This window comes from Elephas maximus, chromosome 6, assembly GCF_024166365.1.
Source record: "Elephas maximus indicus isolate mEleMax1 chromosome 6, mEleMax1 primary haplotype, whole genome shotgun sequence".
Classification (NCBI taxonomy): domain Eukaryota; kingdom Metazoa; phylum Chordata; class Mammalia; order Proboscidea; family Elephantidae; genus Elephas; species Elephas maximus.
The window spans coordinates 99303790-99316844 of NC_064824.1; the positions used below are offsets into that span (position 1 = coordinate 99303790).

At 42.4% G+C, this 13055-nt stretch overlaps 2 protein-coding genes across 5 annotated transcripts in view; both read left to right on the forward strand.

The window, feature by feature from the left end:
* LOC126077959 (aldehyde oxidase 3-like) overlaps positions 1 to 6215 on the forward strand; it is a 100592-nt gene extending 94377 nt beyond the window's left edge. For 2 of the 4 annotated variants that reach the window (XM_049887761.1, XM_049887764.1), the window contains 2 exons: positions 179 to 346; positions 6127 to 6215. In XM_049887761.1, the coding sequence (XP_049743718.1) occupies positions 179 to 346; positions 6127 to 6180 (222 nt within the window). In that variant the 3' untranslated portion in view covers positions 6181 to 6215. Of the gene's footprint in view, positions 1 to 178; positions 347 to 1013; positions 1201 to 3133; positions 3329 to 6126 lie in introns of those variants that run through there. The other 2 variants (XM_049887763.1, XM_049887762.1) reach the window with 2 other exon arrangements.
* A 462-nt stretch (positions 6216 to 6677) lies between these two features.
* Positions 6678 to 13055, forward strand: part of LOC126077962 (aldehyde oxidase 4-like) — an 88299-nt gene continuing 81921 nt past the window's right edge. Inside the window, exon 1 of the mRNA XM_049887767.1 lies at positions 6678 to 6702. Coding sequence (XP_049743724.1) covers positions 6679 to 6702 — 24 coding nt within the window. The 5' untranslated portion in view covers position 6678. The remainder of the gene's footprint in view (positions 6703 to 13055) is intronic.

Genomic DNA, 13055 nt, shown 5'->3' on the forward strand with positions numbered 1-13055 from the left:
CAGCCAGCTTCTCATCGCTTGGCAAGCTTTGCCAACTTCTGAATTACAGCCTGGCCTACCCACCTCCTGGACAGAGCTCCTTCAGGGCCCAAAGGTTCCTCAGCACCCCATGGGCTGGGTGTCCTAAGGTATGCTTACTAAAAATCCTCTCTTGTAATTTTGTCTCCTCCACACCTAGGGCCTGGGAGAGTCAGGAATGTTTCTGGGTTCTTCTGTGTTCTTCGCTATAACTGATGCTGTGGCTGCTGCTCGAAAGGAGAGGGGCCTGGCCCCAACTTTGATAATGAACAGCCCAGCCACGCCGGAGCAGATTCGAATGGCTTGTGTGGATCAGTTTACAGACCTGGTATGGGCTCTTCCTTCCTGTCTGTGAATTCTCTGCACCCCCTCCAGTGATTATTATGCTCAGTGCATATAATAAGGGCAGGGGGAATCATATGCCAATTTAAAAGGGGATTTACAGTTTCAACATGTATAATGCTATCATTTGGAAAATGAAAATCACCTATTCTGAATCTTCATATAGCAAGCTGTAAGGTTTTTAAATTTGTCAAAGGGGAAAATGGATTTTAAAGAGCCGAGACATGGTACTTCCCAGCTGGGTCCCAAATGGGTTGTATTGATCGTTTCCGCCTCACAGCAACCTTCAGCCACAATCCATTTACCCCAGATGTGCTGCCCAAATATTTTCATTTCCTAAGAGTTCTGTGACCTAAAAAGTTTGGAAGCCCTGCCTATGGCTCCAATACAATATTTGCTAGCCAGCACATGTGACCATTGAGCGCTTACAATGAGGCTAGTCCAGACTGAGATGTGCTATACGTGTGAAATACATGCTACTATAAGAATGTACAATATCTCACTAATAATTTTTCTACTGAGTACATGTTGAAATAATAATAGTTTAAATATACTGGGTTAAAAAATTACATCTTTTTTTTTTAATGTTAGGAGATTTTTAAATTCCATATGTGGATTCCAACAGTGGCTTGCATTTTCTTTCTATTGGACAGTGCTGCTGTGGACAATCTCTATGACATCCTGAACTAAGGGAAAAAAGGAAGGACTCTGAGGCATTCGGCAGTTGAAAGAGATTTACTGGATATGGGAGGCTGGGAGAGGAGATCAACCTTAATTACTTAAAAAATAAACCTTCACAGGGCCCAGGATTAAAAAATACATGCAAAGAAAGAAAAGGAAGGAAGGGAGGGAGGGAGAAAAGATGAGAGGGAGAAAAGAAGGAAGGGATGATCAAGCCAAAGCAAACACATGGAGGGGCAGCAAAGTACTAGGTGTATCTCAGACTGTAGATAATTTGATTTGACTGGAGGGTAGATTATGAAGGGGAAAAGTTGGAAATAAAAGTGAAAAATCAGCTTGGACCAGTTCGTAGATATTCTTATAAAGACCTCAGGCTTTATTCTGTTGACAGTGCAGGCCTTTGAGGGATTATCAGGAAGACTAATCTGACAGATTGTATGACACAAATTGGCATGGGAAGGAACAGTGGAGAAGCTACTGTAATAGTCCAGGCAAGAGGTGACAGGCTGGAGAGGGATCAGTGAAGGTGGTAATAGAGGAAAGATAGTCAAGGACAGCACCTGCCATGTGATTGGATGGGGTGGGCAGGAGAGAAGGAGTTGGAGATGACCTCACATTTGTGCTCAGGTGAGTGGAAGGACAGTGGTGCCCTCAACAGAAAGAGACAATACAGGGGGAAGAAGGAGCTAGTTTCAAAGGGAAAGTGGTGAATTTGATTTTAGATTTATAATCTGGTAGTCAGTCCTGGTGGTGCAACAGTTAAGCGCTCAGCTGCTAACTGAAAAGTTGGTGATTTGAACCCACTCGTAGGCTCTGAGGGAAAAAGATCAAAAACATCTGCTTCCGTATAGGTTATAACCAAGAAAGCCCTATGGGGCAGTTCTGCTCTATCATGTGAGTTCGCTATGAGTCAAAATCGATTCCACCGCACCTAACGATAACAGTCAGCCAAGGGATTTATGTAACAGGCAGTTAATTCAGGATTGGCAAGAGGTCTGGGCTGCAGACAGATCTATGAGTTATGACTGCAAGTTAGTAATTAAAGCGATGAGATTAGATAAAACTCACCAGAGGGCGAGACTGCAGAAGGAAAAAAGAGGAAAGTGTAGAAGAGAGGAGAACAAAAATGGAAGAAGCAAAGAGAGGAAGGAGCAAGCCAGGACTACTCCATGGGGACACCAAATGGGAAGACAGGTCTGAGAGACAGGACTAGGAGGCAGGAGGCACCAAATACCTTGGAACCAAGGGTGGGGTCCTAAGGCTCCGCATGTGCACTCACAGCACCAGCAAACTTTCGCTTCTTCAGGCAAAGCCAACCTGGGCTTCACGAAGGAGGTTACCAGTAGACAGCAAGATTATAAAGGTCCTGAAAATTACCCCCACTTTATGCCCCATCTCCCATATATACCTCCTTTAAAAAAAAAAACCACAAAGAAAACCTCTCCACTATTGGCCTGAAAACCCCACCGCCATGACCACCATGGAGGAAGGCACCCAAACCCAGGGGTGCTCAGGTCCTCTTTCCTGGCTTCCTCCCTCTTTACCACCCCCACAAGATGCAGGGTGAAGGATCATGAACTCCTGTCAACTACTAGACAAATGTCACTTGGCAGTGGCATGAATGATGCCACCATAAACATGCAGATGGGTGAGTCACTGCAGAGAGGAAGCCACCACATGGGACCTCATGCCAGAAGGGACCTGGCTGTATGAGGGGCACAGGAGGAAGTCTTTCCTAAACAGATGGTACGGAGGTCATAAGAATTTGGGTGGGCCTGGGGAATGTCTTGGTGACTTTTAGAACTAATGCATGCTGACTCACAAACTGTGTGCCTGCCTGGGAGGCCATTGGGCCCCAACTTGGTGAACTAAATCAGCACTGGTCTGAGGTAACTGGCCATTTTGACCCTGACTCTTCCCGTGCCCAAACTCTCCACCACGCCAATCAACTGGAGCCTCCAAAAGCCTTGTGAATTTACGTGGGGCCACACACCACCTCGTGACAAATGCGAATTACAGTTTTCCCTGAAGCGTTGCTGCTCTACTGTTATTTTCCGAGTCAACCTGGATAGACAAACGTTTGCTTTTTCAGATACAGTCAAACGGAAAGTGTGGCCGTCCCAACTCCCATACCGCGCTTCTCAGAGACCCCCAGCGGGTCACGGGGCGAGATGGAGACTGGATGACCAGGAAGGCCCCGGGCTCCCCAGGGGTGACGTCCCAGACACCTGGACGTGGCGGGGCCCAGAAGCCCCAACCGCCGTTGCTCTCCTAGGTTGGGGCGTGTGGCCGTGCCCTTGACCTTGACCCCGCAGCGGCGCCATCTTGCAGTACTTGGGGATGCAGGACCAGGGACGCTGCCACCTCAGGTCTGGCCACCGCGCCCGCTTACAGGGGACAGTGACAAGGCTGAGCAGCAGCAACTCTTCAGTCTCCCTCCAGGAAACCCTTCTGAACAGCACACCCGTTGTCTTGATGACTGAAGGCAAAAGTGATGGCATTACTGCTAGTGTTCTGGGGCAAAGAGAATCTAAGCAAAATATATGCGGGTCAATTTGACTGTTTTCTCCAGTAGATTCGGTGGTTCTTGGAAAGAATGTAGCTTGGATTTTATGTAACAGGACCTTCCTGACCAAAAGAGGGTGTGATCTTTGGATCATTCTCTGTAGAGGTGACCTGGCTGATTTGTGTCCTCAGGACAGCAGCCAGGATGGTGGTAGGAGACACAGATGGAACACTGTGTATGTCAAGGGCCAAAGGTTTCCATTCTGTAAAGAAAAGTTCCTTACATGGCTTCAAACAACTTAATGTTTCCTTCGCACCTCTGTGGAAGTTTTCCAAAAAACTCAAAATAAATCTCATTACGTAGTTCATCCTCATTTTAACCTATCTGTAATGCAAGTCCAAATGGATGTATATCCTGCTTTCAAGAAATGGGTGTTTCTTCAACAAGTGCCTGCTGTATGCTGGGAAAAGAGCTTAACTGCTGCAGATACTTGTTTTCCAAGTGGGGAAAAGATATTGCCTTTCTTGAAACGGAGCAAAGACAAAATTGTGCCAGTGTTCGTTTGAGGATTATATCACCAGTAATCTGGCCTCCCTGAGAATAACTGGACAAATTATTTCACTATTGCAGAGGGGCTGTCCTTGTTTTCAGTGTATTGGTTTGCTATGCTCTGGACAGGACAAGGCAGTGGGACTGGACTTAGGAAATCAGTAAAGAAGAACTTGGAATAACATGAGGTGTGGAAGTTCTGCCTAGGATGGTGAGTAAGCAAGACTGCAAAGTTCACTTGTAACTTTAATTGCTGACGTTGTTTTTTAGCACAGTATACAGAATGAGCCACCTGGAAGCCCTGTCTAGCTTACCTCTTTGAAGAAACAGTCTTCGAATTACATTCGCCCTTTTTTATTGGTAGGAGAAAATGATTTTGGAAAACTGTATATCCTTGCTCTTGAAAAGTATCAATAATTATTAAGTGGTGTTGAATTTGGACAGCAAAATTCTGCCCTTGGTGTATCTGCTATAAACCTACCGTACATATCACCGGAAGAGAAAGCTGCAAATGACTGTCAGCTACAAAATGCAGAAAACTGAGAATCTTACCGGCTGCTGGAACTTTGCAAGCTGGTTTTGCCTGCTTAAATTTAATGACCCTACTGAACTATGCCACGGTGTCTAATAGTGGGAAAGACCCTGTCTGAATAACTATTCTATATCACACCTCTTTGCATATGTAAAGAAATTATATAAAGCCTGAGAAAATGTCTTTTAAACTAATTATGCTATGAGGATGTCATCTTGTGCTTTTGGCTTATCAGGAACTGACAAGTACTGAAAAATAAATGGGGAAGTTCTATTCTGTGCGCTAAATACAAACTTACTTGTAAGATAAACTTTGACCCTACCAAATATTAGTGAATCCCAGTATCCATCTGTGGAAACCCTAGTGGTACAGTGGTTAAGAGCTCAGGCTGCTAACCAAAAAGGTCAGCAGTTCGAATCCACCAGGTGCTCCTTGGAAACCCTATGGGGCAGTTCTACTCTGTCCTATCAGGTCATTATGAGTCGGAATTGATTCAACCACAACGGGTTTGGTTTTTGTGGCTTAGTATCCATCTGTAAAGTTTCTCTTATTTAAATGAAAGACTGCTGATGGGAGAGTTTGGTAAATATAAATTCTGTTTTACTTGTGCGTTTCACTTTTTTTCTTATCAGATTCAGAATTGTTCCTCAGTTCCCAAATCTCTCCAGTGTTTTTAAAGATTACATACCCTTTTGGTTTTTTTGGAAACTAATAGAAAACTTTTTCTAACAAGATAATATAATTTTATACTAATTTGACTTTGCTTTTTCTTTATTTTAGCTTTCTTTAAAACCAAAAAAAAAAAAAAAACTTCTATTTTACACTTGCAAACAAACTCACACTGGAAAAAATTATTACTTGGATTTTATCAGGCAGTTCCTTTCCTTCAAGTACTATTTTTTTTTTTAAGTTTCTATAGTTTTTAATACTCACTGTGCGTAAACATGACATACCTAAAGAGCATTCTTTGTCCTAGAATAATTTTTCTTTGTTTCAATTTTGGTGAAAGTCTACTTCCCATTTAAACTCAGGAATTTTAACCTTGAATTGGTTGTGGTCTACTCATACTAATAAAAACCTCCTAGAAAATGTTATTAATGCCAAAGGATTCAAAATAGGATTAATATAAACATAGAAGGAAAAATTTAAATAAGAACGACATTTGTCATGATTTAAACCTGTAGATTCCCCATATCTACTGCTGTGTTGGAAACACTCCTACCTGGTTTCTTTTCAGCTAGAGTCAGTATTGCATGCACTTAGTTTCTGCTTCGGTGTGTCAGAGAATGAGGAATCCTTTTTCTTTAGCCACCAACATAATGAATACCTGTTTGGGAAGAGAGAAAACAAGCTTATGTAAGTTCAGCACATTTTGAGGAATAAAAACATCAAATGCTTTTCCAAAAACAAATTACTTTGCTGCTAATTATGGTGATTTGCTCTAAATATTTTTACTATTTTTAAATCATCTTTAAGTCTTCTAAATTTTGTCTTTCAGATTCCACAAATTGATTCTACGTGCTGTAAGCCTTGGTCCATCCCTGTTGCCTAATGTGGGGTTCAAGAACAGAAGTAGATTTTCTGATGGATTTTAAGACTCGGCAGGTCACTAATATAAACATCTTTAAAATGTATAGAAAACTGGGGGTAATTCTTAAATACTTTTATATTTACGAACTACCTTATACCCCCTGATTATATGTACAAGCAATTATGGTCCTGGAGCTTCAACAAAAATATGACATTTAATTTTGTCAATCTAGCATTTTTTACTTGTCTGCAGAACTTCCATGCTGATTTTATAAAGAAAATGCATATTTAGACCATTAATGTTAAAGGATTTTGTGGTCGTTTCCTTGTTTGCAAAGTCTTTTATTTAAGATGTTGTACCTAAAAATCTATTTGATTGAGCTTTTATCATTTATCATTAGTCTGTATTAAATACTGGAGTATAATGAGTGATAATCCAAGATGACTATAAGAGCTAATACATTGCTTATTCATTGGTAATCTACCTGATTTTCTAGGGATCTCCATTACTGGGGACTCAATGATTTCACTCAATAAAATGTTGGTGAGTCACTTCCTAAGATGATTTATTGGAGAGGAATTTAAGGAAACAATAGTTTTATGGAAATGTTTATCACCATAACTTCAACAAAGCGATGCTTAGCCTAATTATTCTATTCATTGAATTTTTTTCCCTCTGTGCATGTTCAAAATGAAGAGTGATTGTATTTGTGTTAATTATTAGACTCAAAAGGCACAAACACTTAATATTTTAAGTATCTAAACCTTCTGGTTTATACATATGCACACTTTTAATGGCCTGTGATTTTCAACATAACACCACCATGAATACATTCAACTCAATATATCCTATTGAAAACTTCCGCTCATTTTCTCTCACCTTTTTCTCTTCAGCTGCTCCTCTCTCATACATCCACCAGTTCAAGGGCAGATTGTATGGGGGCCAAGTGAAGGGTGCAAAGGCTGCCTGTGTACTCAGTGAAATCTTGCTTTATACATTTTTTTTTGGGTCACTATATGGAGGCTTGGTGGCACAGTGGTTAAGAGTTCAGCTGCTAACCGAAAGGTCAGCAGTTTGAATCCACCAGTGGCTCCTTGGAGACACTATGGGGTAGTTCTATCTACACTGTCCTATGGGGTTGGTATAAGTCGGAATCCACTTGACGGAAATAGATTTGTTGGGTTTTTTTTGGTATGTGCAGGTATCAGTTTCTTGAGGGCAGGGATTGAGTCTTCTATTTCAGGAACGTACACACACATCTGAGCAACACAAAATTCTTAGACTGCCAGGTGGTTAAGAGCTTCAAGTAGAAGATTTGCTGGCTTTGACAGCGAAAGAGCCATTAAGGCTTTAAGGAGACCAGTGATACCATCAGAGAAGACTGTAAGAAAATCCATGAAGGATGGACTAGAGGTAGGGGCCTGGACCCAGGGAGGCCAGAAGAGAAGTTTGTAAGAATCCACCCGGAAAGGGTTGGTCCTAGGCTAGAGCTTCACACCTTGCACTCAAAAAACCACAGCCTGCCCCTGCCCCAAGCGTGCTGGCCTAACCCGTGGAACTAGACTCTTGCCTCAGTTTCTTGTTATGGTGTTCCAGTTGATTGCTGAGACCAGTACCCAGCTCTGAACCCACTAGTGTATGGCTGACTCTTTTCAGTCTCTTTCCTGGGGACTGCCACTGGGCTGTGCTCTTACCATCTAATAGTGTCAAGTATCACCAACTACTGGGCTCCCCAAACTCTCTGCACTGTCACACAGTGTCTTCTCAGCTGGGGACTACATTTAGACCAGATGGTAGGCCAGTCAAGTCAAATGACGGACTGTTTTCTGTGCCCCTGGAACCAGATTTCATCTCCCTCACCTCCGGAAAGTACAGCACACCTTCACTTGAATCAACCAGAATTATTACTACAGCATTCTCTCAATACTTGTTAAAGCATACCCCCTTGTTCAAATCACTTCTGAATGAAATACACTTTCCTTGATGCCAAATAAGACTCGACAAGATCCTTGTCTGCCCAGCTAGAATCAGAACTTTCCTGGGAGAGGCACAAGGGTAGTGAGGTAATGCACATGGAAGACAATCCTCAGAGAAAATCCAGCTGCTACTTGGTTATGGTGGCACATCAAAACCCATTAAGAAATGTCTTACTCACCTGCTCTTGATTATTGAGACTTAAAACTGATTAACTTTTTGCCTGCATTATGCTTTGATCCTTTGGTTTTCTTCGGTGACTTTAATTATATCTTATGTTAAATGAGAGAAATAGATTCCAACATAGAAAATGAGCCAGGAGCCCAAAGTGAGGAAGCCATCCCATTCACATTATTTTCTTCATTCAACAGTCATTTTTTAGTTCCTGTTATGACCAGTGGAAACCCTGGTGGCGTAGTGGTTAAGTGCTCCGGCTGCTAACCAAAAAGTCAGCAGTTCGAATCCACCAGGTGCTCCGTGGAAACCATGGGGCAGTTCTACTCTGTCCTGTATGGTTACTGTGAGTCGGAATTGACTTGACAGCAACGGGTTTGGTTTGGTTTGGTTTGGTTTGGTTTGGTTTGGTTTGGTTTGGTTTGGTTTGGTTTGGTTTGGTTTGGTTTGGTTTGGTTTGGTTTGGTTTTATTATGACCAGTACTCTGGCATATAAGAATCATCATAAACATCTAACTTATTTATGTCCCACATATATGTCAATTCCTTTCTTGCCGACAAAAAAGCAGCTAGTTCCACTTGAGAAAGAGTAAATGGCCAAGCTAGCAGTTACTTGACAGCAAGAAGAAAATTCCAAATACCTAACCCCTAACTACACTACAACATTGGCCAGGGGAATGGGGTGGGGGTGGGATGGGTTCCCTGAACTATTATTATCAAAGGGAATTTAATTAATGAAACTGTCCAGAAATTTCATGATGTTCAACAGGTCCTTAGGGAGGCACTGGTACGTAGTGGTTACAAGCCAGGGTACTGGAGCCAGGCTGCCTGGGTTTGAGTCCTGGCTCTACTACTACTAGAGTATGATCTTGGGCAAGTTACTTCAATCCTCCATGTCTCAATTTTTCTAATCTATAAATGGGGAATATAATACCTGCCTCATTAGTTTGTTTTGAGGATTAAGTGAGTTTATACTTAGGACAGTGCCTGGCATATTGTAAGTACTTGATAAATATTAACTCATTATAATTTTTTTTATCATAATTACAGAACCAGGTTTCCTTACCATTGCAGTTACAGAGACAATGCCAATCGTGCAGAGAGGAATACAGCTACCAAGGAGAACACAGATACAGGAGGCTCAAGTTAGACAGATCTGCAGCATCATGTAATCCTTTTCATTAAAAAGTAAAACAGCCATCCAGAAATTTCCAAAGAGAAGCCTTCAGTAGAAATCAATTGATAGGGATTTTGTGCCTAAAGACTTTTCTTTGAGCAAGTGCATAAGCAAAGGCTAAGAAATGTCTGTGATGAGGACTGAGAGCCCCGAAATAAATAGTGGAACTCACAGCAGGACAAGAGTAACATGGGCCACCCAGAAGAGGGTCCGGAAAGAACATAGATTATTCTCTCAGTCCACTACAAAGGCTTATTATCAGTTCTTTAGTGAGAAGGAACAGGAAACTGATAGCAGAGCCCACTGTAAATTTAGCATAAAGATCTCATTACAATATGGATTCAGTCATTCCAAAAAAATCCTTTTGTCTGTATAAAGCCATAAGTGAACTAGGTATTGTGCTAAACACTGGGGGCACATAGTCAACAAGATAGACACAGACACTACCCGCATGGAGCTTATGACCCAATAGAGGAGATGGACATTAAATAAGTAATCACCCTAACGTCATTGCAAGTTTAGATGAGTGCTAAGAAGAAAAAATGAAGGAGTCAGTGAAGAGAACCAGGGACTTTTAGATTTGAGGGTCAGAGACAACTTCTTTGAGAAAGCGACAGCAATGCTATGCCCTTAAGGATAAGGAGCTATTAGCCAGGAAAAGAGCTGCAGAAGACTGTGCCTGGGAATAGCATGCTTGAAATCTTTGGGATGGCAAAGGTGTGGTGTGGTCCAGTGACTGGAAGAAGGCCTGTGGTGGGAGCATTGTCAGTGAGATGGAGAGCCTTGAGAGGAGTGAGGACCAGACCCCCAGACTATCCACTGTGTGGACCATGCTAGGATCTTTATTTCCTCCCAAATACAGGGCAAGTGTCTGAAGGGTTTTAGGCCCATGAGTGACATTTAGATTTGTATTTTTAAGAGATCATTCTGATTGCAGTGTGGGAAACAAGTTTGAGGGAATTCAAATGGAAAAGAGAAATCTATGAAAGAATAGGCTTTCAACCTGGCTATCAAAGCCAAGGTTATGGTGAACACAACCAAATACAAAGTCCCCTTAGCCAAATTTGGTCCTAAAAGGCTCACATCTGTCTGGGCGTGCCACATGCTACAAAATAACATCCAAATCCTAGGACAGAGAATTGAAGTTCCTCAAGCAATAAAAAAGAAAACTTTTATTCGAATTAAGTTTGGTTGAATCAAAAGCTGTTGAGAATAACTAAAACTTGGCAATTTATGAAAAGAATGAATGGGTTTGACCCATTGAAATAAGTGTCTGGGACTCTGAAATGATTAGTGATGCTGATGTGCCAGGGTTCCAGGGGACCACCCGAATTCGGGACAACTGAATGATGGATAGAGGAATTAGGCAGATGAAGATCAAGTTACCGCATTCATTTATTAAAAACAGGTTGAGGAACTTGGTTTGGGTCTGCAGGCAAGCAATTTCAAAACTATTCCACCCCTTAATGTGACTTACCCTCAGAACTGTAGTCAGCCCTGTGATTGGGAGATAGTGCAGAAGCTGGCCTCTTTAGAGTACAATAAGGGCCTCATAATGACTTTGGTGGTTGAGAGCTATGGCTGCTATCCAAAAGGTCAGCAGTTTGAACCCACCAGTGGCTCCTTGGAAACCCTATGAGGTAGTTCTACTCTGTCCTATAGGGTCACCATATGAGTCAGAATTGACTGACGGCAACAGGTTTTTTGGACAGCAACGGGTTTTTTGGAATGACTTTTGTGGGCCCTAGGCACTTTGCCTTTGTGGGCCTCTTCCTATACGATATACGGTTTTTTTTTTTTTTTTTTTTGTATGATTATATTTTGCAAATGCATTGGTAGGAGAAATATAATTCAGGTTTGTTCATATTCATTTGTTCAGTTTTAAATGAAAGGCTTTTCATGGACCCCTAAAAGTGTTGTGGGCCCTAGGCACTGTGCCTAATGGATATGTTGGCCCTCAGAAAGCAGAATCCCAGAATCACAGGCAGGCAGGTCTCAAGAAAGAGGTGGTGGGGAGGGAGACTGGAGTTGAACATGCCAATAAAAGGAAGGGTTACTCCCATGGGGTCCCTCGCCATGGAAATATGACTGGTTGTGTGCCCAACGAAGTACAGTTGGATCACCAATACATGTTCTAGCCCTGTGTGGCCAGATTCAGGTGCCGCAGATTCACATTCCAGGTCCGTGTACCTCGCTGCACTGAGAGAAACGGTCTGGTAACTGAAAATAATGTTTTCCAATCTTTGTGTCTCTTAAAAGATATTCACTGAATTCTGTAAGTCACCACACTTCTAAAAACCGTGTTTCCTAACAATTCTCTCAAGCCCCACAACTGCTCTTTCTCTGAAACCACTCAAATTCTGGCCTGGGTCTGGCTTGTCTGTCTCCCTTCCTAAGCCCCATCTCTTTCTGTTTTCCTTTGTTTCCTCTCCACCTATTACCCACCTCTGTGGTCAACAAATGACAACAGAAACCAGTGTGGGGAGGAAAACATTCTCTCTCCTCGTGAGAGGGTGGGGAGGAGGAAGGAGGACCAAACACAGCTCCCTTGTCAGTCTTATCCGTATCCCAACTGCAAAAGCTAAAGAGACTTAGAAACACAATTTTGCTACAAATGACAATATGGAATGTACTAGCAGAAATGCCCTTTGTTGAGAACCGCTTGTCTCCAGAGATGCTGGAGAAGCGATGAACACGCAGGTGAGTAGGTGTGATGGCAGAGAAGTCTGCGCTGGCTCTCGGGTTCAGCACGCCCACAGAGAACTGTCACAGGAAGATCCCATTCCTGACTGGGAAGTTTATTTTACAATTACTCCTGGGGTAGATAGCAGCTGCAGGGCAAGAGAATACTAAGGAGTTCTTGGCCAGCCACTTAGTGGTGTGAGTCTATGGAACTGAGGGCGTCATTCTTATAAATGAACCAGAACTCAGTAACGGCAAAGTCAAGTACAAATTGTGAATTATATATAAAGGCTATGAAATTGTTTTAGGAAACCAGTACCCCTTAGACAATTCTGTCTCAAGGAGCCTTGTTTCTGTGTGGGTGTTGTAAACTAAAAAACTAAAGCAAACCCATTGCTCTTGAGTTAATTCCGACTCATAGCGACCCTACAGGGCAGAGTAGAACTGCCCCATTGGGTTTCCAGGTTGCAGCTGGTGGATTCAACTGCTGACCTTTTGGTTATCAGCAGTAGCTCTTAACCAGTAGGCCACCAGGGCTCTGCGTAGTGTGGGTTTAAACAGCTGGTGCTTTTAGATTCAATCCCATGATGAAGTCTCAGATCTGCAAGGCAGCTGAACCCCCGACATGGCCTGCTTTTCCAGGGTGGATGAGCCTTCACCATCATGACAATGAAAAGTCTATAGTTTTACATATTTGAGCAAACAAGATCTAAGCCTAAAGCTCAGGAAATACCTAAATCCAAGATATAATTGCTGGTTTTCACATGCCAGGAAAAATGACACCACTCCAGTATTACAAGCTTGAACCGATAGCTCTCGTCCTCTAGACGGGCCTGTGCTATTAAATCTTTAAAGACCTCTTCAGACAAAGATTAGGCAGGACTATAAA